A 25,069-nucleotide genomic window follows, 5' to 3' on the forward strand; every position below is an offset into this window, starting at 1 on the left:
TTCCATAACCAAGGCAAGTGCTAACGATAGCTGGGGCTGGTTGGGAATTTTCCTTCCCAACTTTTTTCCCGTGGAAAATTGGGGTTTCAACACAACGAAAATCTTCACAGCAAATGGCAGCTTTGCACCAAAATGGTCAGCTTGGGAGGTTTGGGGTTTTCAACAAAAAGTTGGAATTTTCCATGAAAGAAACCAACATTTTCAGAGCACCACTTAGCACAGCCAGCGGGCTGAGCCTGGGCTGAGCCGGGACTGAGTTCTGGTTTTGGAGTTTCAACACCCCCCACTGCGTCTTGTGCACTATTTACCCCCAGGTAGCGTGTGTGAAATGCTCCCAGAGCAGACCGGTCGTGTCCTAACCATGCTTTGCCCAGGTGCACGTGACATGCCCAGAGTAGAGCAGGCGTGCAGGATGCTGCCCGGCGAGCCGTTGGTAAAAGTTTTTTTGGTCAGAAAATGCGAATTTGTCAAAACCAAACCTGTTTGCGGGAAAGGGTCGGTCTGACACATTCCCTATTTTGAAAACTTTGGGGGAAGGAAGTTTTGAAATGGCGGAAGTGACAAAGGTCGGGGTTTCTTGGTTTGTTCGGAACTGGCTTATAGTAAAATGCAAACAAGAAACTGAAACAAAACTGAAAATGTTGAGCTTGACCCTGCCCCGCTTTCCCCCCAGCTTGTTGCTTTGCAAAACTTCCAGCTTGTGAGAGTTCTTGTTCTGGGTTAGGACGGGAATTTTTTTGGACGTCTTTTTGCCCCCCACGGATGTGCAAACCATTCCCCACCCAGCAGGCAGACCCTTGGCTGGGAACCCTTTGAAATCTGCACTCCGGGCTTGCCTGGTGGCTTGGGGGATGAGTTTTCCAGGTCACTCGATCCTCACAGGAGGGCGGCTGGGCGGGTGAAACCCTGGGCAGCTTTAAGGACCCAGGGTCAGAGCCATGTGTCTGGGAGAGGCAGCCTGAGGCCTGCAGCGGCTGTCTTCTGGCTGCAGGCAGGTGGTGCTCTTGCACCATCCTCTGGCATCCCCCCGGTGCTCTCAGCTGCCAACATTTTGCAGACAAGGTGGGTGAGGTACTAGCTTTACTGGGCCAGCTTCTTCTGGGGAGAGAGAGGAGCTCTCAAGCAATACCGAGCTGTTCTCAGGGCTGGGAAGACGTTTTGTGGACAGTTTCCTTTTTGCCTTTTCAGTCCGCGTGGAATCGGCTAGAATTAACCCCCCTTCATCCCCCCAGTGCTAGGTGAACTCCCTAGGTGTGGGGGGTGGAGTCACCCTTTCAGTGAGTCTGGCTGGGCTGGCCCTTTAACCCCCCATCTTTTGCAGCTCTCTGCCCCTGCAAGACGTCTTTAGGTCGGCGTTGGGCTGGTTTGTCTCGGGGAAGCGATGTCTGCATGGGAGGAGGCGATGGAGGGGACCTGACGTCCCATCCCGCAGAGTCTGGCCATGCATCTCTGGCTGCCGGCCCTGGCACATGGTTGGGCCGGTGGGGGAAGGACACGAAACAAACCAATTCTGACCCAGCTGTCAATCACGGCCATTCTTATTCTCCACGGCTCAGTTTGGAAATGGCCATCCAGGGCTGATCGCAGGCCCCAGGAGGAGAGTAACCCTGTGTCGCCCCAGGGGGATGTCTGGGGCAGGGGGGAAGGAAGCAGGTGTCGGTCGGGCACTGGGTTTTGTGCCTCTGTGACAAATCCCCTGGCGAGGCTAAGTGAGGGAGCTGGGCCATTGACTCCTGCCGCCCACGAGCCCCTGTGGGGCCCCCTCGTAGCTGCGTCTGGCCTAAGCGTCGCCCAAGGCCACAGGGCTAATGCTGCGTTCACGAGTCCAGCTCGTTCTCGGAGAGCGAAGTGACCCGCTCCTGCTTCGCAGACTGCTTTCCTGCCGGCAGCGATCAGCCCCGCCTCGGGTGCCCCGGGGCCGGCGCAGGCGGCAGGTCGCCCGGCTCGCGCTGGGTTTAGGAGCCGGCTCCGAGCCGCGAATGCTCCCGGGGCGCCGGGAATGAAACGGGGAGTTGCTGGGGGGGCGGGAGGCAGGGAAGGATGCGTGTGCTAGTGCGGTGAGCTGCCCAGACCGCCCCCCGCTGGGACTGTGCCCTCGCGGTTCTGCCCCAGGGTCGTTCAGGGGGTCTGGGGCGGGGGCCCACATGTCTGTTTCTCTCTAGTGCTCCCCGGGGGAGGCCAGCCCCGTCACTGACAGCGCAGCCTGTACGATGCTCTGGGAGCCCTGCAGCCTGGTCTGACAAACCTCCTCCCCCCAGCCACTGGGGTCACCGCAATGGGCACAGCAACCGGAGCCCGTGCCCGCGGGGGCCGTTTCAAGTGGCATTCTGCCCCGAGAAAGCAGGAGGCTTAAAGGCCAAGACCCCAGGGCGGGACTGGCTGGAGCTCTGCTTTGGGCTGCACCGTGCCCTCCTCCTCTCTCTGATCCCCCCGCCTCGCCCCCCCCCAGGCTCGGCTGAGTGTCCCCTTGTCCTGCAGAGGAAGGATCAGACATCAGCACTCATTGCAAGACAGCTTTATTCCTCGGAAAGGGTCGTCCCTTCGCAACGCCCCGGGGGCTTCCCCTCGCTCCGGCTCTCCAGCCTGCGGCTCCTTGACACGCAGGCTGGGACCTGGGGCAGGCCCATGGCAAATGCCTTCCACACGCACGAGCAAAGGGGGGGAGCTGCGGAAGAGTGGGAAAAAGGTCCTCAGCCCCCTGGGACTGGCAGGTGCCGGGTGCAGAAGGGGGAGGCATTTAACCCTGCTCCTTTGAGACCAGGCTTCGCTCCTGCCTCTTTGCTCGCTGCCCGCTCAGCCAACACCCAGCAGGGCCAGGCTTCGGTGGGAAAGCTCAGCTGGGGAGGCGGGTTGGCGTGGCCCTAACTTGCCATGTAACACGCCCTGATTCCCAGGGAGCACATGGTGCCGCCCAGACACCGGGCCTCAGGTTTTCAGGCACCACGCACAGCATCTCACCCAGCAGAGACAAGGGAAACCTGAGCCCGGCCCTGGGGACCCGAGGGAGCCCCAGAGATGGCATCCTGATGGCAGGTCACCAGCACCGGACTGGACAGTGATGACACAGGGCATCAGGCCCCAAACACTCCCCCCCAGTGGGTTGTACCTGCCCCGGCACAGCCCCAAGCGTCCGGCTCTTCCTTCCACTTCCGCAGCATGCCTCGGGCTCGTCCTGCTGCTAACAGCTCACTGAAGCAATCCAACCCCTCAGACAAGACGGTCCCTGCCCCAGAGAGCTTACAATCCAAACTGGCTGTGTCTCGCCGGGAGAAGGGGGGATCCAGTGGGGAGGAGGAGACAGACAGCAAGGGGGCAGAGGCTGCTGTTCTGGGGAGCTTTGTTTTTCATTTTAAAATATTTATTGACCTTTCCTGGCCAAGCAGATCAGAGGGTGACAGCTGGCAATCGCTACCCACCTGGCCAGCCTCCTGAGCCCAGCCCTTCCCTGCTTTCTAAACAGACCGTCTCCTCCTCTCCCCCACGCCCCAGCTGGCTGGCAGAGCCCTGCCCCTGGCTGTCCCTCGCCAGCCCTGCCCGTCTTCGGCGGTAGTTAATCACTCCTCTGGGGAAGGCGGCTGGGAGACAAACGCAGGCTTTCATTGCTGGGCCGGTCTTGGAGCCTGGGTGACTGCATGGGCATCCTGGGCAGTTTGATTAACGCACAGCTGCCCTGCCTGTGCAGTCGGGGAGGCGGCCTGGCAGGGGAAACGTCTCCCTGCCTATGGGCCACCTGGGCGGGATTAAGGCCATAAACAATAAACAGCCACTTCCTCCAGCACTGCACGTCCCCAGGGAGAGCCCAGGATCTAAATAGCAGCTGGACACAGGCAAGTCAACGAAGCCAAGAGCTGACACCCCAGCCGCGTAGCAGGGGGCCTCGATCCTGCATTTGATCGTGCCCGAAGCTGCGCTGGCTTGGGAACCCGCCGCTTCCGCCAGGCACATGGCCCCTGGGTGGTGAATCTGGCACGTGTGACGTCCCCCTGGCACCTCTAGGACTCAGGGGCATGCAGCCCAGGCACTTTCCTTTGCTGAGCTGGGCGACAAGTGGCCCTCCACGCTCTAGCTTCAGGCGGGGTGCAGACGGGGCGGTGGGGAAGCAGGGTTTTCTCGGGTCACAGTTACCACTGGCCCCACTTGCGTCGCCCACAGGCAAACGCAGGGGTCCGGGCAGGCGGGCGTATTTTGAGCGCTTTGTTTAGGCTCATGATCCTTCCTTGTGCTGGGGCCGCTGCCTGAGCCAGACTGAGCAGAAGGGCTTGGAGTGGGAAGCCCAGTTCTCGGTCACCCTGGAAGTGCAGGGAGAGGCCCTGGGAGCTGGGCAGGCCGTGCGAGGATGGAGGTGATAAAAGGCACCCAGGGGCGCAGATCCAATTATCCGTGCGTGACCACCATGAACGCCTGGCCGACAGGGTTCTGGGACTCCAGGATCCGCCCGGCTTGGTCGGCCAGATCAGCCCTTGGGGTTGCACTTTGCCTGCTGCATCTTTAAAATCCCCCCAGCCCATTCCCCCTGGGATGGCTATTAGCCCCTGCCTGGGCCAGCACTCAGAAACACCCAGCCGGGCTGCTCGCCACACAGCCAAACCCACCAGTGGAGCCATGTCCCTCGCCCCCTCCATACGCTCCATCCGCCCTGCCCCTTTCATCTCTCTGCCCCCCATCTCCAGGCCTCCTGCCCTGGGATTGCTTCCCCAGCCTCTCGGTCGTGCCTCTGCCTTGTCGGCCAAACCGCAGTCCTGCTGCGATCTGACTCTCCCTGGATGCTGCCTGGGGCCAGCCCCTGGGTTGTGTTTGTGAAGCTGGGACGCCAGCATGGGGAGGCCTGGAATATGTGCAGCTGTGCAGGGTGCTCGGGAACAAGGGACGTTCGTACGAGACAAGGTGAAATACCAAAGGCACTGGGCGACAGGAACAACGTGCCGGGGCGGGCAGGGACAGCCTGAGCCAGCCCCCAGAGCCTGGGGCACGGCAGAGGGGGTGGGTCTCCTTTTCCCTCTGTTCCCTGCACTGGGCTGGGATCTGGAAACAGGATCAGCCTGATCCAGTCTGTAAGGGAAGGAGGCAGGCGTGAGCCCTTCCTGCCGCCGGCTCCCTAAAGCACAGGTGGGTTTGTACACGAGCACGTGTGTGTGCGTGCATCTAGCTACACACACACAGCTCCGGGCCCACACAGGGGCACACGTGTGCACACACATCCATGACCACACAGGGGCGCATGCAACATACACAGACACACACCCGTGTGGAACGGTGGGCTAGGTTACAGATCCAAGTCCCTGGGTTTGCAAACCCACCCGCCCCAGTGAGCAGCTCGTGGAGAGCAAGCAGCTGGGTTCTGAGCGGGGCGCGGCCGGTGTCGAGTGCATTCAGCGTTCCCCTGGGTCCATACATCCTGGCTCAGGAGAAGATACAGTAAATGACCCTATGGGGTGCTGGGGGCTGCACCATCTTCCACAGCTCCATCGCCGGCTCCTCACACGCTGGGATCCACAGGTCTCTCTGGGGAAGGCACTTGGCCAGCCAGCGGCCTCTCCAGCAAGACCGGATGGTGGAGGACGATGAGCCACATGATGGGGCGAGACTCCTGGGGAGGGAACACACCTGGATCTCACTAGATCTGCCTGACACGCGACACTGGCCGTTTAGTTTTACCTCCTCGCTCCCCCAGCTGCCCCCTTTCCCAGGCCCAAATTGAAGGGGCGATTGCGTGAAATCCTGCGAAGAGGGCAGCGGCTGCGGGAACAGCCAAGGGCAAGGTTTAAGCACGGCCCGTGTTATGGCTACTGGGAGATACACCCTCTCATCCAAAGCCATGGGACCCTCACATCCCTGATGGCACCAGGGACCCGGGGGCAGGGCGGCTTTGAGGGGAGAAGGCTTGAGACTGACCAGGAAGCTAGAGGCTGCAGGCGGTGGCCAAGTGCCTAGTACGGGCATGGCCATGGCTCTGCATGTGGGACAGGACCGAGCCCACAAAGGAAGGAGGGCAGAGGGACAGGCCCCGGGGTGCTCTGGGTTTGCGCCGCTCCCTGTTATGTCCTGGTGCCGCTGGAGCAGAAGACCTTTGGGGCAGGGGGCTGTGAGCGATTTGGTTCCAGTACGATAGACCCGGACAGCGCCCTCTGGGAGTTGGGGCGTGGGGGCCTGGGTCCATCTGAGTGATTCTTTGTGCTCCCTCATGAAACTAGTCAACCTCCCTAGCCATGGACTTGCCCTTGTCAGAGCAGAGAGGTAACCACAGTGGGAGCGCTGTCCGCCCAGCACACTGCCTGGAGGGAAGAGGAATGCGGGGGCTGAGTGTCACTATTGCATTCAGATCCCCCCCGGGCAGGTGTGGGAATGACCTCACTTTAATACCCACGGCCATCACCCGCCCCCTGCCAAAGGAATTCTGGCTCTGCTGAACTTTGCCTCGTTTCCTGTCAGCGATGCAGGCCCTGAGCCTCCTTTCATTCGAAATGATCTGTGAGTTTCCAGCTGAACTCCAGGCTCCGCAGATCCCGTGCAGAGGGTTCAGCGTGAAGAAAGAGTCCGCGTTTGAAGGCCAACGTTTGCACGGGGTTGGCTAGCAATGGTAAGGCACCTGGGGCTGTTTCTGTTCCCTGCCCGGGTGACTGACATTGCTAAGCCACCCGCTGTGAACAGCAGGTTGGAATCAAATCTGCAACCTGGAAGCATCTCACAGGTGGGCCTGACATTGGCGTTTCACAGGGATTCGGGCGAGTCAAGCTCAGGAACGGCCTAAGCCAAAGGGCGGTTTCAGACAGTGCATGCTGGCACCTCCCTTCAGCCCTCACTCAGCTCTAAGAGGAAATCCGTAGCAAAGCCAGGACCTCAGATCTGTTCACCTTCAGGTCGAAGCGCCTCCTTCCTCTCAGCGTGATGAGCTCACGCAGATTACAGGGCTTGAGAAGGAGGGCTGGTATTTTGCCTCCACCGCTTGGAAATCAAACCTGGTAAAGCAGCACTTGCCCCATGGAGGGGAAAGCACAAAACAGCCAACTTTCAATGGCTCCCCTGGTTTCCACTTACTAGGCTAAATGCCTAATGGATACCTCCCTGCAGGACGTTTCCAGGAGCAGATCTGCAGGACGCTGGCATGTGAACTTACAGGGCAATGATCAGGGAGGCCCAGCCTCATGTTTCAGGGCTGAGCGCATCACTTGCTGCGGTTCCCCCGCCAGCACAGGATTGCACAAATGAGTTTTGCACCGCCCGGGCGGCATTTGGCCTGGGAGCGATTCCAAAGGGTGGGACCATTCGTCTGTGTTGCCTTGGCATTTCCCAGCTGCGTGCCACATCCCATTCTGTTACATTGCACTGAGCAGCTCAACGGGGGTAGCGGTACCTAGTGGGAAGAACCGGCGATGGGAACTCAAGGCACCTGTATTCACGTCCCAGCTCTGCCACTGATTCAGGGTGTGGCCCTGAGAAAAATCACCTAACTGCTGCGTGCCTCAGTTTCCCCTCTGTAAAATGGTGATAATTAATGATCCTTTCAGCACTATCCTCACATGAAAGGCCTTAAAGAGATGCCAGGTACTATCCTCCCCCTTTGCAGGCTGTGTTCTGCATTACAGCACGGCCCGGGCTGAGAGGAGGAGTGGATTTGTTTCACCCATTCGGGTCATCATAAATGGTCTCCTTCTCCCAAGCTGGCCACGTTGGAGATCACCTCCTATAGCTGGGGCCAGTGGTCTCTCCTAGGCATCTGCCAGGCTCTGGGCTGGAGAGGCTGCACCAGCAAGGGGGAGAGAGAAAGGAAGGAGGAAGCCGGCAGCAAAAGATGGGAAGCGAACGGTTGGAAATGTATTTTGGGGAAGTTCCTGCAAAAGCCGACAGGCAGACGCTGCAGAGCTGGGGTCGGCTTCCTGCCAGAGATCTCTCCTGCAGGTACTGAGCTTTGCTGGGGGCACTTGGGTGACGCTGTCCATCAGTGACCCCATAGCGCTGATGGCGTCTCCTGTAGGGCCGGAGGCGCTGATCTGAGCAGTGCAGCCGCAGCACAGCGCTGGCAGAGTCAGCAGAGGAGAGCGCACCACTGCCGGAGGAGGTGGGAATGAGCTGGAGGGGCTGAGCAGAGATCTCAGTGACGGCCCAGCCGGCCGGGCTGGCTTCCTGGCCAGCGTGCCCGGTTGGCAATTTGCAGCGAGGAGGAGGCGCTCACCCGTGTCCCCGCTGTGTGTGTTTGAGACGCTACGTTCTACTCAGCTAACTGTCCCTGCACTTGCAGTGATTCCCCAGAGCATGCTGGGTTCTCTCTGCAGCCGGCCTGCAGATCTGGGGCCTGTGGAAAAACAAATCCTGGATCAGCCGCTCTCAGCTCCCTGCCCTGGGCTAATGAGGCCTGAAGAGGCTCGTTGATTGCACTTGTCCAGCCTGCTCGGTGCGCTGGCGCAGGGAGGGAGTCGGTCACAAGACCGGCTTCGCTGTCTCTTGTTAATCAAAGCCCTGTCCCCCGGCACCGCGTGACCATGGCCGTGACCTCGCCCAAGGTGAGGGCCCGGTGTACAGCCGGCAGAACAACTCTGTCTAGCTGTCAGCAGACGGGTGACCTCGCTGTTCTCCCTGCACCACAGTCAATAAAGCAGGGGCCGCGCTATCAGCCGGCGCTCTTTGTGGGACAGTCTGCAGAGGTGACTGCGACCTTAACCAGCTAAGCCCTGCCCAGCTCTACCAACGGAGGGTGAATAAAGTCTCCTGCTGCAACTGTCTAGCTTCCCGCCTGTGACTCAGACCCGCTTTCTGTGGCGTTTCTTGGCATTGTCATGCCCAGAGCTGCAGGGGCTGGCTGGAAAACCCTAACCTTACGGCAGGGCGCGGTGGGAGAAGGGCTAACGAGGGATATTGCAGCACAACCCCGCGGCGCTGGGGCTGTTACCAAAGCGCTTTGGGCATTTTGATGCAGCTGAAAGGGGCTTGCAGAAAGGCAATCATCCCAAGCGCTCCAGCAACGCAACGTCTAAGTGCTGCCCCCGCTGGGGTAGACCGAGCCAGTTCACATTAGCTGGTCCCGCCAGGGCTAGCCCAGGAAACGAGGCAGAATAGCATGGTGCAGGAGGGTTGGAAAGTCAATGGAAAATAATCGCCCGGCTGGAAATGGCTGATGGCTTTTCCAAGCGCGGGCGGGAGTTGTGTGTTTGTCTGTGGCTGAGAGGGTAAGCTGTGCCCTTGTGTGGTTTGCAAACAGATCAGCCTGTTACTGGGAGATGGAAGCACATGGGACTGGTCAATCTGCTCTGTCCGTCAGTTACACCTTGCGCTGATCCACCCGGCGGTGCCAGAAACATTACCCCATGAGATGACCTGCGTTCTCCGCTGTGCAGCCAGCCCTTTCGTAGACAGAGGCAGAGCCTGCCAGCCCCAGACTCACTTGGGATTGAACATGGCTAGACTAGCCCGTGGCACTCACAGGAGAGGCTCTGGGAAGCAGGGGGAGGATAGGAAATGCAATCGAAACCACATGGAGGAGAGATCTTTAGCCCTTTCCAGGATCACACACTGCACATCGCTCGCCAGGTACTCACCCAGTGGCCCCCACCTCTGCCTTTAGGCTTGCCCCCGTGGAAAATCTAACTTTGACCTTCTAACGTTTGTCCTCGTTGGCTTTTGGAGGAGGGCAGCCAGGAACCCAAGGCTGAAAGAGCGCATCCCAGAGTGGAGACTACTGCGGCGGGCTGGCCAAGACTCAGGGAAAAACTCCAGAGCTGGAGAGGATTAAATTAAAGACAAAGAAACAATCACTCAGTCACGCGGGGACACTTGTCAGCGCTCTGCTGAGGCGCCCTGCTGGCGCCTGCTACTCTCACGGATATCTACTCTGCAAGAACCAGCCGTGTGCCTGGTGTTCTGGTTTGCATCACCTGGCTCCAGACTAGAGAGGAGTGGGCAGGAGAGGAACTAGGATGAGTGGCCTCAAACCAGCCCCATTTGTGACCGGCACTGTGGTTATTTCCCTAGGGAAGGAGCGTTTCTCTGACGGCCTGCCCTGCCGCAGGGAGGGAAGATGTGTCTGAATGTGCACAGCTGCGGGTGTAGGAGGGTGGGCGGTACCTGCTCAGCTGCTGTGAGCGAGGATGGCTGGGTCGGTTTCTACCTAGCCCCTCTCAGTCCGGAGTTGACATTGAAATCTTCTACACACGTTTAACCTGACTAATACCCGTGTGGATGTGCCCCCGCGCTATAGCAATGTCCAGGCCCAGCCAGACCTGCTAAACTCTTTGCCTCATTGGATTCTAGCGACAGCAGGTTCCAAGTTCGTTATGAGCTGTGCTTGTCTCCTTTGATCAGTGTCAAATCAGTCCCTTTCATTGTGGTTCCAGAGACGGTGAGTAGGGGGTCCCTTCTTGTCCCATTCATCATTTCCCATACCTGAATCATGTCCCCTTTCATTCAGCTCCTCTCTAGCCAGGCCCAAGCTCTTCCATCTCTTCTCATGGAAATGTCCCGGCTTTCCAAGGATTTGTGTCACTCCCTTGTCTGTGTTTGCAGATAGGGTGACCAGATTTGAAGCCCGGGCTCCAGGCGATGGCATTCCATTGAGCGACATCATTGCAGGAGAACTCACGCAGTATTATTTGCTGATCCATTCCCTAGCTATGCCCTAACAAAAGATAATGGGCCAGGCTTTCAGAAGTGCACAGCATGCACAATTGAAGGCTGATTTTCCAGAGAGCTCTGATCCCACTTGGGCATTTAAACGAACACGTCAGATTGCCCAGATAAGTCGGCACCCAGCAGCTCCAATCAACCGAGCTCCTTCGAAAACCTGGCCTCTTATTTAGGTGCCTGCCTGGGAGCCATGGGGCGCTGAACCCTTTGGAAAAGCTACTCCCTCCGATGTAGTGAGGTTACGAGTCTAACAGAGTAAAACAGAGGCTGGTTTCTCCTGTGAGCGCTTTGCTGTGACAAGGAACCCAGCACACTACAGAGGAGTGTGCTGTGGACAAAGCAAAAAGAAACCGTCTGGTTTCTAACTCAGCTTTGGACCCGTCCCGTTATCTGCATTTCAGTGGTCAGAGAAACAGGCCAATGACCTCTCCAGTCCGGTCTCAGTTCGACCCAACCAGCTGCTCCCTGCTAACACTGCGCTCCGCTCTCTGCGGCCATTCAAGTCAGCGGCGCTGCATCTGGTCAGAGCATCGCTGACCATTCGGAACGGCCCGGGTTAGCAGCTGCGGGGGCTTTCCAGCAGAGCCTGTGCTTCCTAGATAAAGACATTGCCACACGGCTTTTGCACACCCATGCAACACAGCTAATGCAGGACTCCCCAGAACATCTGGGGCATGCGGCTGCAGGCGCTGCTGGTCCCTGCCCTGCACAGATCTTCCCTGCCAGGCCCTGCAGTGCAACCCACGGTGACGGGGAGACCTTTTCAGTGTCCAAGCGCTGCTGCAGCATCTTCCCACCTGTGGAGGGGGTGGGGAGCGTCAGTCTCCATGGAATTCCCTTCGTTGGGAAGAAGCAGGCTCTGGCTCTAGGACTGAAGGACCCACCGAGGCAGCTAATAACTGGCTCTCTCTGTAGCGTCCGCCTGGGAGACCCAGGCTCTTCGGGGCGCTGGTGCTCACAGTTCACTATTAACGGCATTTAGTGCAATTTGCCAGTCTACTGCTGGGTTTTCTTTTGATCGATCCTCAGGTTCCCCCCTCTCTCCCCGTAGCCCCCTACACCTCCTAGAGATGGAACCACACTCAGGGAGGGAGCCACACCCAGCTGCTGAGAAATCCCTTGGCTCTGCAGGCAGCTCCCCCACTGACCCCTGGCTTCCCCCCACTTGTGGAGCTGAGCGGTGGTCTGTCACCCCCGCAGTCTTCGCATGTACCCAAATCAACGCACAAGTGCCGTCCAGCCCCATAGGATCCTTGCGGGTGGGTGGGGGAAGGTGTGATTGAGACTGGAGCACAGTGCTGTGTCCCTGAGCGGGGGGCAGCCCCCGGGAGAGATGGGGTGTCCTGCAATGCAGTGACCGGGCTGGCCCGCTTGGCAGCACTAAGATAGCAGGGTGCTGAGCATAAGAGCTCATCTCTCTGGCTTGGACTCTGGACCTTCCAGCCCAGCTTCTGATCTCACACCCGTTCCACATGGAGGTGTCTCCACAGACCAGGCCCGCTGCTCCTGATGCAGGTGGGTATAAACGAGGGGAGAACCGGCCCCTCCCTGTCCATCCCTCCCTCCACCAGAGAGCCAGGCATCCCGGTGCAGGCTCCTTGTCAGAAAGGGGGCCATTGAGAAGTTTCCTGGATGTGCAAGTAGGGCTCAAGGGAACCCTGGGATGGGGGAAAAGAGAAAACCCAGGGCTTGCCAGGGCAGTGAGCCACAGGTTCAATCAGTGGTGGATTCAGCTCCTCCCTTTCGCACGATTTCCGCTTGTGGGTTCATGCCATGCACAGATTGCAGCATTTCACTCCTTGGCAGATGGTTTCAGCTCGAGGGTGCATTTCAAAGGGGCTCTGTAATCTCCCTGGCATGGAGGATGGCACTTAGTGCTGCTTTGTCAATTTCAAGCAGCTGCTTTCATGGTGACACTTTTCCTTTCTCTTGTGGGGCCCTCAGATCCCACAGCGACGGACTCCATGCGCTACAGGCCAGAATGCAGTGCTTCAGCATGCTTTAGGGGAGAGTCTGCAAGTGGGGCCTGGACTGTGACTCAGGGGCCCTCGGGTCAGTTCCTGTCTCCGCCAAAGACTCTCTGGGTGAATTGCTGGATCTCTCTCTGCATCAGTTCCCCCTCTGTACAATGGAGATCACGACACTTTGCCAGTCCGGTTTGTTTAGACTGTCAACTCTTCAGGGCAGGGCCTGTCTGCACAGAACCGGGGACCTTGGGGCTCAGATCTCCCTGGAGGCTTTTGTGTCATACCCAAAATAATACTAAATAATTCTCCAGCACCATTATCCTGCGGGAGCAGAGCTCACGCCCAGCCTTTGCATTTCAGTGCATGAAACCTGGGACTGCTGCTGCCTCATGGAAATTTACCATGGCATGAGGTAAATTTTACTGCAAACGGTCGGTCTCAGGGCCAGTCAGGGATATTCCTAGGCCTTCCGCGCTTCTCACGGGCAGCATTTTGCTGTGCAAATAAACCAGCGCTATCCACCCTCTGCCCCTGTGTCTGTCGCTCCAGTTAGCAGGAACTAACTCAAACCAACTCCTCCCAGTTGGCAGAAACTTTTCCTGGCCTAGTAAAGTTTCTTGAGAAGTGTGTCTTTGCCAATCTCACATCACGGGGAGAGTGGAGTTCACCTTGCTTTTCTTCAGTCCCTTCCTCATCTTATGACTGGAACATTGGGGTTATTGGCATCCCGCCACCTATTCTCTTAGCAATCCTTTGCTGGGGTTCGTCTAGTTCCTGTCATGCTCAGGCCACCTGCTGATTAGGTGGATTTATGTGTAACTGAAATCAGCGCACTTTCCTTCTCTGTGTAAACAAGTGTAAGCATGTCTGGCAAACTTGGTAATGTCACTGTCTACGGGGAGAGTAAAAGAAAACGTGGCCAGAATTTTGCAATCCGGATCCCTTCTCAGCTCCGTTGGTATTCATCCCAACAGCGTCCTGGCATGCCAGGCTCCCAGAGCTGGAGTTATCAGTTCTCTTTCCCGTCCTGCTCCAAGAGAAGTTAACAATGGAAAAGCTTCAAATCCTATTTTCCTGTGTTATGAAATCTCACGTGTGTCCTGGAACGAAGGGCTGAGATGCTGACGTTTCACCCCAAAGCTACTTTCTCTCTCGCTGTCAATAGTTACTTCAGCGGTGAACGCAGAGGGACCCTGACAGGCCTACCTCGACTCCCCAGAACTGTCAGCGCAGGAAAAGGCTGCTAAGCCAGACAGAAGGTGGCTGGGATCCTGCATCTGCAAAGGAGACAGGCAGGAGTAGGGGAAATCAGAGGGGGAGAGTCGGTCGCTCCCACTGCTTTAAAAGGGCTTTGGAAACACAGCATGGAAATGAGCGAGCTGTGACCTTTCTCCTCCAGTTCCTTCTCAGAGGCAATGTCACAATAGACAGCTGCTGGTGGAGGTGGTCCTCCCTTCCCACAGTCTGCAAGGTCTATGGCTCTCTGCCCTGCCTTCCCTCTCCTGCTCTCATCACCCCGGAGGGTTCTGCCCAAACGGTACCAAAAAAAAGCACCGATCAAAGTTACAATTAATGAGCAAATTAAGTCAGCCCGTTCCACGCAGCTGTTCACCAGGCTATTAGAAATAGACAGCTCGCTCCTTTCCTTTGTGCCTGCAAGCAGAGTTTGCTCTCCCAGTTCTCTTTGGGCGTGCTTGGGGGAAGAAGGATTTTCAGAACCAGCACTCAGCAGAACCAGCCCTGGAAAGCGGGTCAGGCTGCAGAACCTTGGGCTACATAGAACTGGAGACCCGGTGCAGATCCCTCCTCCGGATACACATTCTCAGGCCGTCTAAAGGTTGAACCCACTGTGGCCTTTCTTTGGAGTCCTGGCAAGGGTCTGTGTCAGCTGGGACCAGAAGAGACCACAGACTCACTGGACCGTGGGAAGGGGATGTCCTCCAACCATCACACCACATGGAGTAGGCCCGGGAGCTCCCAGAAAAGAGGAGCTTGGACCAGCTACTCCTCCAGAGCCTCTCTGCTGGGTACCACGCTGGGTCCCTGGGTGCTTGAGGGCATGTGCGGTGGACGCCGGACAAGAGTGAGCAGCACCAGTCCTAGCCGAGGCTGCCGCAGGACCCCGAAGAGACGCTAGGGCACCTGCTCCCTCGCTTCTCCACTGCTGGCGGCGTGAGCCATGATAAAACCAAGAACCGCCCCTTTGCTGGCGCTGCCTGGAAAGGCGGAGGCGGGAGCGCACGCTATCTGCCGGCTGGAATGTCTCGGAGCTGCTTATCGCACCGCAGCGCAGGGGACAGATGAAAGGCCTGGAAGGGAAACAAACCACGGCCTTTCCTTTCTCTCTCTTTCGCAGGGGTGGGAATGGCTGCCCGGGCCAGGGGTGATCAGGGCTACCTCCCTGCCTTCGACTCTCCTCCCCAAGCTCTGGGGAGAAGTGAGCGGGCTCAGCTCCTCCAGCACCTGAGACGTTAATCTGCCCTCGCCTCTCCCAAACCGCTACCACCTGCAGCAGCTTGAGGCCTTCCCAGGCACCACTGCTGGAGTCCCTCCCTTGCACGGCTCGTCCGGATCGATTTGGAAGGGGTGGCGGTCAGCGTGTGGCCGGGGCTCTCCGGTTCTGAGATGCTGGAGGAATGCTTTGGCACCCCCCAGGAGCCATGAGGGCTCACCTAATTTGCATGCATATTTGTATATTAAAAAAAAAAAAAGAAAAAGAAAAGCCAATGCACGCCACCCTAAGTTTAGCTTGTACTCGACTCTTCCTGGAAACATGAACAGAACTTGCCTGTTGCTTGAACTCACCAGCACTAAAAATCTGCAGCCGGAGCACTGTGGTTTTATAGCCAAGAAGCTCAGCATAACCAAGTGGGCTTGTGGTTGAAGTAGCTCGTGGGAATCAAGAGGCTGTGCACTTCACGTCTCCCCAGTGTAAGGCCAGCTCTGCACTAGTAAATTAACTACGTCCATCAGAGATGTGAAAAATCCACCCCCCTCAGCCGTGTCGTTGGGCTGACCTAAAGCCCCCCGTAGACAGCGCTAGGTTGATGGAATAATTCCTCCGTAACTACCACCTCCTGTGGAGGTGGATTATCTAGGCCAACGGAACAACCCCTGCCGTTGGCACTGTCTACACGGAAGCGCTACAGCTGCTGTAGCATTTTAAGTGTAGACGTGTCTCTAACATGCAGCTGATAATCCCTTCCACCTGCTCCCTGCTGTGCTGCGAGGCACATTCCTTAGTGCCTGTGAAATGCTCTGAGACCGGCCGACAGGAGGCATTATGACGTGCAAACACTATTTTTACTGGTGGGCACCTTAGACAGAAGGTGCTGTGGTTGCCTCTTGGATTATTAGCATCGGCTGCTGCGATATATTGGAAAGTGGTTCAAAGGGACAAGCCATCACGGTAAGGGTGAGGGATTTCCTGATCCTACTTGCAGGCCCGGGGCACTGAGAAAGGCAGGTGATCTGGGTGGCCCAATTTAGGCAGCAGACAGCCAGGGTGGAAAGCCCCAGCTTAAAGCAAGGTGGGGTGAGCTGTGCGTCTCTGTTTTAGGGAGCAGCCTGTTTCCTCTCTCTCTGTTTTGGGTTCTTGGGTGTTGTCTTTCTGAAAGCCGTGTTACCCTGCAACCTTCCGGCGAGCCTTTTTTATGTTTATCTCACTGCTCTGTATGTTTGCTGTGAACAGAACCGTTCGTCCTTGCCCTACAGGGTAGGGGCTCGGATGGCCGTGCTCTGCGCTCCTGGTGTCTCTGCTTAGAAGAGCTCAGGGGCGCGTCCCTGTGCTGTAGAAAAGCCCAATTCTCTCCTAATCTCCTTGTCCCAGGATTGAACAAGGCAGACACCCTGGGGAGACACTTTCACTCTGTCCTGTACAGGTTGCTTGAGTGCCTAATGTTCATGCACTAACCACAGCAGTAGCTGCTGCTGCTGCCTCTCCGGCTTTCTGATACAGAGCGTGACGAGAGCTGAAATGCACTGTGCTGCAGAGTCACGTCTAAGGCCAGAAAGACTTTTGGACATGAAGCCAAAGCCATGTGATGTGCCTGTCCCTGCTCAGCTCACCCCACCCCAGAGGTCCCCACCAAACCAATACCCGAGAGAGCAGCTTTACCTTTCCACGGCTTCTCGAGTGAGCGAGCTCTCCGTCCCGTTCCTCACCTGCATCCTCAGAGGTTTATCTTCCTGCACGCTCAGCGCTTGCTTGCGGGCTCTCCCCCGGGCGTGGGGCAGGTGGCGGGATGCCAGGGGAGTGCTCCTGGAGAGGGGCCCCACCCTCCGACAGCGGAGCAGGCGCTGGTAGGCTGTCCGGAAGTCCCTGTTCAGAACAGCGTACAGGATGGGGTTCAGGGCTGAGTTGGCATAGCCCAGCCACAAGACGATGGACTTGGACGTGTTGCCCACCTTGCACTCCCCCCGCATCCCGCGGTACGTGAACACGGTGAAATACGGGAACCAGCAGATGATGAAAGCGCCCAGCACGGCCGCGAGCGTCACGGTGGCCTTGTGCTCCTTCACCGTGGGCAGCGCGGGGCTGACGGCCATGCAGCAGGTGGCGTGGTTGATCCTCTTGGCTTGCTCCCTCGCTATTCTGAAGATCCGGTAGTACGTGACGCACATGATGGCCAAGGGGAAGTAGAAGGTGAGCAAGGCGTCCACCAGCCCATAGGCCTGGTTGACTTCCAGCTCGCACGTCAGGCTGTCATTCGTGCCCGTGTTCTGCACGCGGTTGCTGTTGGTGTTCCAGCCCAGGTGGATAGGCAGGAAGGAGACCGTCAGGGAGACCGCCCAGACGACGACCATGGCGACGGCCACCCGCAGAGGAGTGACCTGCTGGGTGTAGCGGAGCGGGGCTGTGATGGCGTAGTAGCGGTCCAGGCTGATCATGAAGAGGTTGAGGATGGAGGCCGTGCACAGCATGACGTCCAGGCTGCAGTAGATGTTGCACAAGGTGGTGCCGAAATGCCACTGGCTCGTGAGCTCATATATGGCGGAGAAGGGGAGCACCAGGAGGCCCAGCAGCAGGTCGGTGACCGCCAGGGAGACGATGAAGCAGTTTGTCAGGCTGCGGAGCCGGCGGTTGAAGGAGACAGCCAGGCAGACGACCATGTTGCCGCCGATGGTCATCACAATGAGCACGCTGAGCACGAGCCCAACTAGCATCTTCTGTGCGGGGTTGCCTGGGCCTTTCAGAGCAGCTGTGTGGTTTTGACATGGATCCATGGCAAGAAGGCCCGGACAATCAGTCCTCTCCCGTCTGGGCTAACATGACGGCCCAGCTCTGCCTCCACTCCAGGGCCACTTGAACAGAAGGTCCTGCTGGAGCACAAAACAAAGGCCCCCAGAGCCTTCCGCAAACCCGCCTCGCATGCAGGCACCTGCACCCTGGGCACTGGGAAACCTCGCAGAGATTTGTGTTCACTTGTCTGCTCTTTGTCTCCGTGACGGTGCCAGGAACCAGGCAGGGACTCTGTGCCCGGAGCTAGGAGAGGGTGCGGGGTCTACGTAGAAATAATGTCTGCAGATCACTCCCGTGCCTTGGCACCCAAGGGGGATCAGTTCTTTAGCTGCCAGGCTCCTCTCTGGCTGCTGCCTTTGAGTCTCAACCTCTCCCTCTTCCTCACTCTTCTTCTCCTCTCCGAGAAATTCAGAGGGGTTGAGTTGCGTGGGGTCTCAACCATGCCTGGCTCCGTCCGCATGGTCAGGCTGGATAAGGCGGGGAAGGAGATTCTGCTACATCCTTCCTTCCGGCCGGTCCGTGCCTCCGGCAGACAGCTGCAGCCGCCTCTCGTCGCTCAGAATCTGGAAGGAAAGGGCAAGGATCAGGCCTGCAGCCAGTGAAACGGGGACACGGAGGTCTGCTGCAGAAAGCAGGGGCGGCTACTGGGAGCAAACCTACTGGCATGATCTGAAGTCAATAACCGGTGCCAAGTCAGCGTCAGACAAGGGAGAATCAGGCCCTGCAGCTGGAAGCCAGACCCCAGAGCTCGCTCCCAGCCCTACTGAGTGCTCAGTGGCAGGTTTCCAGGCCGGCAGCAGAAGGAACCTTTGTGCTATGGGAAATCTGGCCTTTGTTCTCCTTCTGTTCTGAGAAAGAAGGTTCATCCTAAAGAAGCAAGGACGCTGCCCCCGGCTGCTTCTTTGAACCAACAGCGCCCCTAGCTTCCTTGCATTATCCCAACCCCTGAATTGGCACCTAGGAGAGCCTGACCCTGACCCAACGCCTCTCTTTAATGGGAAACAATTCTCTCTTTGATCTGCATGGAATATTTCTGTGTAGGAGACAGGCAAGTCGGGGCTTGTGCTTCCAAGAAAACCGTAGGCTACTTGTGCGTTCTTCATGCCACTCCTTGTGCTTGGATCTCGCTCCCTCTCCAATACTGCTTCAGAGCAGGTTCGTCCGCAAAGCCTTTCAACGGTGACTTCTACAGATTGCTGTGCACCCTGCGCCAATATACACGGGCACCTGCTGCCCTAGGAGTGCCTCAGCTGGTCTGTCTGGATCTGAACAAAAAAATCCCTTGGAGGAGGCACCTCCTTGCTTTATTTGCACTATTCCTTGTGCATTGCCAGCACTCCAGGCCTATCAGTAACGATCACTTTCCCTTTTTAACAAGCGAAAGGATTCTTGCCTTCTCCAGCAGGGCACAGTCTGTACGAATAATAAATGTGAACTTAAAAAACAAACTGGGAACCTAAATTAACCCTATAAGGTGACTGTTCCCTTCTCAGGTGCCTGTGAGACTCACCTGGGGGCAAATGGACTCTAGCAGGCTCTTGCCTCTGTGGACAGGCGGCCCATTAGGTTTTTGTTAACTGCACGGAGGGTTGCCAAGTTCTTGCTTATTTTTAGTTGTGTTTGTGAGTTTACTGCATGGGAAAGCTGACCGAGCTAGGCAGAGCCATGCACGATGCTCGCAAAGGTCAGGAAAGCGCCGACAATGCCCAGTGTTCAGAAATCGTAAGTGAAGCCTCCAAAATCATGAGGTTGGCTTAAAAATGCTAAATTTGGGGGGTTCTTTTTATTTGCCTCCTGGGCTTTCAGCCTTTAGGGGGTCACATGTTCAAGCTTTTCTCCAAGAACGCTAGGGCAAGAAACATCCTTATTTGAAAAGGAAAGCTGAGAGTCTCACATCGTCCCATGACTCCAGCAGCTGGGGCTTTAAGAGAAACACCAAATACTGCAAAAGTTGGCCACACCGCCTGTGACTGTGACAGTGCATCCCAGCCTTGGCTGGCAGCACCACTAGCTGGATTATGGGCTTTCTTGAGCAAAGGCTAACAACCATTAATCACCCGGATCCCCCCCCCAAATACCACAGTATTGTACAGTAACAGCTCCATACACTGCAGGCTGCATTCTGCCTCAGTGTTACACAGGGGCAAAGCAGGAATAATTCTACTGAACTCAGTGAAGTTACACCAGCCAATCACCAGAAGGCCAGAATCGAGCCCTCTAGCTTACAGTCACGTTCTGCAGCGTTCTGAGAGACCGCTGGAATTTCTCTTAGCATGAGTCGTGGGGTTTTGTTCTGGGGTCTAGCGAAGGCCTGCCAGTGAAACAAGTTCTGAAATGCTGTTGTGATTAAAAAGCAAACAACAGAATGACATTCGGACTAACGAGCGTGGTGTTGGTGTGCGGATATTTGATAACTAAATCAGAAGCCCCGTCACCATGAAAAGGAAGCAATCTCTTCACTATGTTGTCTCGTGCAGTGAAACAGAAAACTGCTTTGCTCCTAGTGAGCTGTCCCCTGGGGGCAGCCGGTAGAAAGGGTCTGTCTGGCTTGTCAATCTCCAAACAATGAAGCGCCCTTCACTGCTGAGAGCAGAAATAGGTGGGGTGAAGATAACACCAATAAACCCAACGACACAAAGGGGTGCTAGGCAGCGGATCCTCATGGGATATGTCTCCAAAACGCTCTGAAAGTTGAGCCTCGCTATCCCGAGTGGCAGGCAAGCAGCATTATTTATCCCCCCAGAAGAGGAAACTGAGGCACCAAAGCGGGAAAGCAACTTCTATTTGTCCAAGGCCAAGGAGGAAGTTAGAACCAGGATTAGAACGCCCGATGTCCCAGCCCTAGGATTCACCTATTTCCCTCCATCCCAGGAAACTCCATGTGTCCCTGAATATTTAAGAGACAGTGACCCTCTTTCCTCGAGACTTTTCAGACTGAATGGGTTTGAAGAGGACAATGCATCCTCCTTCCTTCTCTCCCCAGATGTGCCTGTTCTATATGGAAACCATTAGGGACTGGAGAGGCTCCCATCCGAGGACAGATTGAGAGGTGTAGGCCTGGGTAACTCCACTGAAGCCAATGGAGTCACCTAGTGTAAACGGGGAGAGGCTGTTTGCAATCCATGCACGTGCAGAGAGAACAAAGATCTGGCACCAGAACTCCCAGCTGCAGGAGAAGCCTTGGAAAGTTACTGTGGAGATGAAGCAAGAGCAGCAACTGCAGGTGATTCAATGCACCAGACCAGGGAGATAACTGGGATAAATGTTTTATGGCCAAAGTCACGCTCTCTGCAAGGAAAAAACAAAACAGACCAGATAAAAATGTAAATTTCTTAAAGAGATGCTTTATATCCTTGGCATTAGGTCAAAAACTCCAGTGACAAGCACAGGGCGGGAGTAGAGAGATAAAATGAGTAAATAAGGTGCTGATTTCCTGGTGCTGCATGATGGAAACATGGTGGCCGAAACAATGAGCTCTGGGCAGGGACCCGATTAGGGCTCTGAGCTGGTGCCCAGTGTCTCTGTTCTCCCCAGGGGAATGACCTGGCTGCGGGAAAGCTGTGGCATGGCAGATTCGTACAGGTATGAGAAAGTGATGAATGGGCCGGCATGGCACAGCAGAGGGAGCTCAGCGCCCTGCGTGAATCTGGGTGCGGAGATTAGTCCTTTCATCGCATGCACACACAACGGACATGGCAGCAACATCCTCAGCCCGTACACTGGGGGGAGAGCATCTCTGATCGTTTCTTGGCCCCGGTACTGATGAGGGATCAATAATCATCATCGTAGCTTCTGCAGAGCCTGCCACTTCAAGGAGCTTTGCAGAAGTTTATATGCAGCTATACACAGGGTGACCACTTCACCTGTCACTGAACAGCAGCTTTCTCTGGGGTGGAACTCAGCAGCTTCTTAACAGCGCACAGCAACAGATTCTGTTAGATTCTGAATATCCAAGAGGCCCGTCATTAGGTCAGCAACGAGGGGAGTACAGGTTCCACAGCCCAGGTTTGGGGAGGCTGGGATTAAGCTGACATGGCGCAACCTTCTCCTTCCCAGCCCAGCATTTCAAATCCAGCCACCCTGAAGCGGCAGCTGCAGCTCTGTGGATGTATGTGCTGCTGATCTGGCCGCTAGCGTCTTTTAATGGGTTCATTTCTGGAGCTTTTCTCATTAGTTCAGGATTACAAACTAGAAGGCGAGTGAGTCTCCTGGCTTGGTTACTTGCATTCCTGCATCGGAGCGGGAGCAGAATGCATTTCAAAGTGCAACCAGGAAGGAGGAAACCAAGCTGGGTTTCTTCAACCTAGAGCAAGCCCATGTCCCTCTCTGCTGCATGAGCAGTGCTGGTGGGAGAATCTCGAAGGGCCAGTGTGTCAGCTAAACATGCAAAAGTTCAAGGCTCTCGATGCTCACAGTCAGGGTGGGGTAGAACGCGCCCTGTCGAGGCAGAGCGGTGGGGGGCCCCAGGTGGGCACAAGGAGTGCTGGGGCAGCTGGGATGATGCTCTGTGGAAAGGCACCCAGACGCGGGGCAGAGGTGCTAGCCGGGGTTCTCCAACCTTTTCTGCTGGGACCCCCTTTGAAAATATTGCAGGCTGTGGTGACCCCCCCACAAAAATGACAACTTCCCCCATGCCATGCTATCCTTGGCATGCAAGGGGGCTGATAGCTTGTGACCCCCTGCATAATAACCTTGCGACCCCCTGAGGGGTCACGACCCCCCCAGTTTGAGAACCCTGAAAGGAAGGCTCCATCAAGCAATGGGCCGGGTGCAGGCAGGCCTGCAGTGGGTATCCGAATCTCCTCCACCTGGAAACCTCCTGAGAATGGGCTCCATGTCAGAATTATGCTCTGCTGTGGGATCACAGCTGCTTTCCCTCCCACCAACACTGGGAAACATGGAGACATAAAGACAAGAAAAGGGAGTTGCTGGAATTCAGCTGGTGTTCCAGGAAAGCACTGGGGCCTGGGCTGAGTTTGGATCCAGGATATTTTCATCTCAACCCTCCTCTGCATCCAGCCAGAACCCACTGATCTCCTGGCTTGAACCTGGGAATCTGCGCTGCCGATGCCAGGCCAGCCTCTGGAGAAACCCCCTCCCCAATTCAAAGGGCCCAGCAAAGAGCAGGCCGCTTGAGCTGTCCTCCCTGGCCACGTGTGGCGTTTGCAGGATGCAGCTGCTGTGAGTCCCAGAGCGGAAAGCCAGCGCAGCTGAGGAACCCTCTTCCTCTTTCTGCTGTGTGATCACCCCTTAGCTATTCCCCAGGACTCTCCCTTTGACCCAGGACAAGTTCTCTTGTAGATACACTCACAGTCCCTGCGCATGCAGGGTGGCTTTACGTTGAGAGATCCAGGAGAAGAGAAGGCGGCTAAAGCTGCCAGATGTGAATGGCTTACAACACATGCACTCAAGCTGTGGTCAGGTATCATTTGCATTTTCGGATGTGGAGAGGGAACCTTGGTTTCAGAGTGTGGCAGGCTCCCTCAGGGAAAGCTTTGCAGAGCAATAGAGTCTTGGCACACACCCCCCCTAGACTGATTTGTGCCAGGCGAAAGGTTAGCTGTTGCCAGATCAGGAATGGCGATTTGGACGGGGAGTGTGGGGGGGTATCAAACTCCAAGCACAGCACATGGCCCCCTCGGAGAGGATTGTACGTCCCTGGGGCAGAGACCGGAGAGCTTGGTTTTCGGTTTTGCACTTTTTTTTATCAGTTGCACTTTTTAAGCAAGGGTAATTAACTGTTGGCACAACTGAGGGGCCGGGCAGATGCTCCCTCACTTGAAATCTGTCATTCAAGAGTGGATGTCTCTAACAGATCTGCGTTAGCTCAGGCATAAATTAATGGGCTGGTGGCAGGAATCCATGGGTGAGATTCCCGGGCCTGTGCTCTGCGGGATCTCAGTCCGGCTAATCACAACGGTCCCTTCTGGCCTTAAAGTTGGCGTGGCTATGAAAAAAGTCTGCTGGACCTGAATCCAAAGGGGTGACTTTCTGTGGGTCTAACAGGAACCCTTCTACAGCGCTGCTTCCAGTGACCGACCAAACCTTTCGTCCTTCTAAAATATCTAAATCTGGGAACACCAAGGGATCTGGGAGAGGATGTCAGGAAAAACAAAAATCTCATGAGACTGGGGTAGAAACTGCCCTGTCTCCAGCTGCTGGTCAATGTCACATTCTGAGCCTGCTTCACACATTCTCCATGGCCCCCAACAGTTGCCTTCTGGCAGAAATCCGACAAAGGGGCTTTGTCAGGGGACAGTTCCCCTCCCCTCTGCCCGTGGCCCACGTCTCCCCACCGCTACTCACTGCAACTTTCCTGCACACCTGCCACCAGGACGCTACTGCCCATGCTTGCCCCCAGCCCAGCTCGCATCTGCCTAACCCCCTCCACGTCCCTCCTACGGGGCCATTCACCCCAGCTGTGCTCTCGCTGGAGGTGCTGCATGGTGCGCTGGGGGAAATGAAGGTGGGGGGATGAGGACGGACACACGGAAATCCCTGGCCCCCTGCACAGCACCCCAACACGTCCTTGCTCAACCCCCTCCCCAGCAAGCCCTGTGCCCCGAAGGCCGGGTCACCCCCATGTCCCCCGCAGGGGCCTGTATCTCCCGGAGAGCCCCCGGCACTGCTCTTGTGGCTAGAGCAGGACGGGGCACTCAGACAGTCACAACCCGGCGAGGAAGAGCAGAAACAAAACTCTGCCACGCTGCTGTGAGCATTTCCTGGAAGGGCTCGCCTCTGCCAGGGGCCCTGGGATGGGAGCAGGGACTGGCAGCAGGTAAGGGCACGGGGTCCGTTTTGCCAGAGGGTTATGGGGAGCAGCCCGGCCTTCGCCGACAGAGTCTAGACGGACGCCACCGTGATCCACACCCGCCGTGGGCCCCTCACCCTCCCAGGGACCGCGCTGGGAGCTCGCTTTGGAGCTGACATGCAGCTGCCCGGAGGGGCGTGTGCCAGGGGTTCTCACGCCTACGGCTCTGCCGCGCCCCGGGGTGCGGGCGGGCGGGCGGTGCCCACCTGCGGGACGGCTGGGCTAGCAGAGGCGGCCGTGCCCCTGCTGGCGGCGGTGCCAGGCGGGGAAGGATGCCAGCCTCTGCCGGCAGCCCCCTGGCAGAAGTTGGCTCTCAGCTGCCAGGCTGGTGGGCTGATTCCTCCAGCAGAGGGAACGGAGCAAGTGCAGCCCCCGGTCCTCTCCGCCCTGCCCCGAGCCAGCGCCTGGGGCCAGCGCCTGCCCGCTGCCAGGCTC

General features: G+C 56.9%; 1 protein-coding gene across 1 annotated transcript; it reads right to left on the reverse strand.

Annotated features, from left to right (window-relative positions):
- Positions 1–2,499: 2,499 nt before the first annotated feature.
- On the reverse strand, positions 2,500–17,807 carry HRH2 (histamine receptor H2). Its single transcript, XM_067535584.1, has 2 exons — positions 16,699–17,807; positions 2,500–5,587 (listed from the first exon to the last, which is right to left on the reverse strand). Exons 1-2 carry the CDS (start codon positions 17,805–17,807, stop codon positions 5,401–5,403), a joined length of 1,296 nt encoding a protein of 431 aa, XP_067391685.1. The 3' UTR covers positions 2,500–5,400.
- Positions 17,808–25,069: the final 7,262 nt, after the last annotated feature.

The sequence above is a fragment of the Emydura macquarii genome, unplaced genomic scaffold, assembly GCF_026122565.2.
Source record: "Emydura macquarii macquarii isolate MOO-44397 ecotype Brisbane River unplaced genomic scaffold, CSIRO-AGI_Emac_v2 contig_378, whole genome shotgun sequence".
Lineage (NCBI taxonomy): Eukaryota > Metazoa > Chordata > Testudines > Chelidae > Emydura > Emydura macquarii.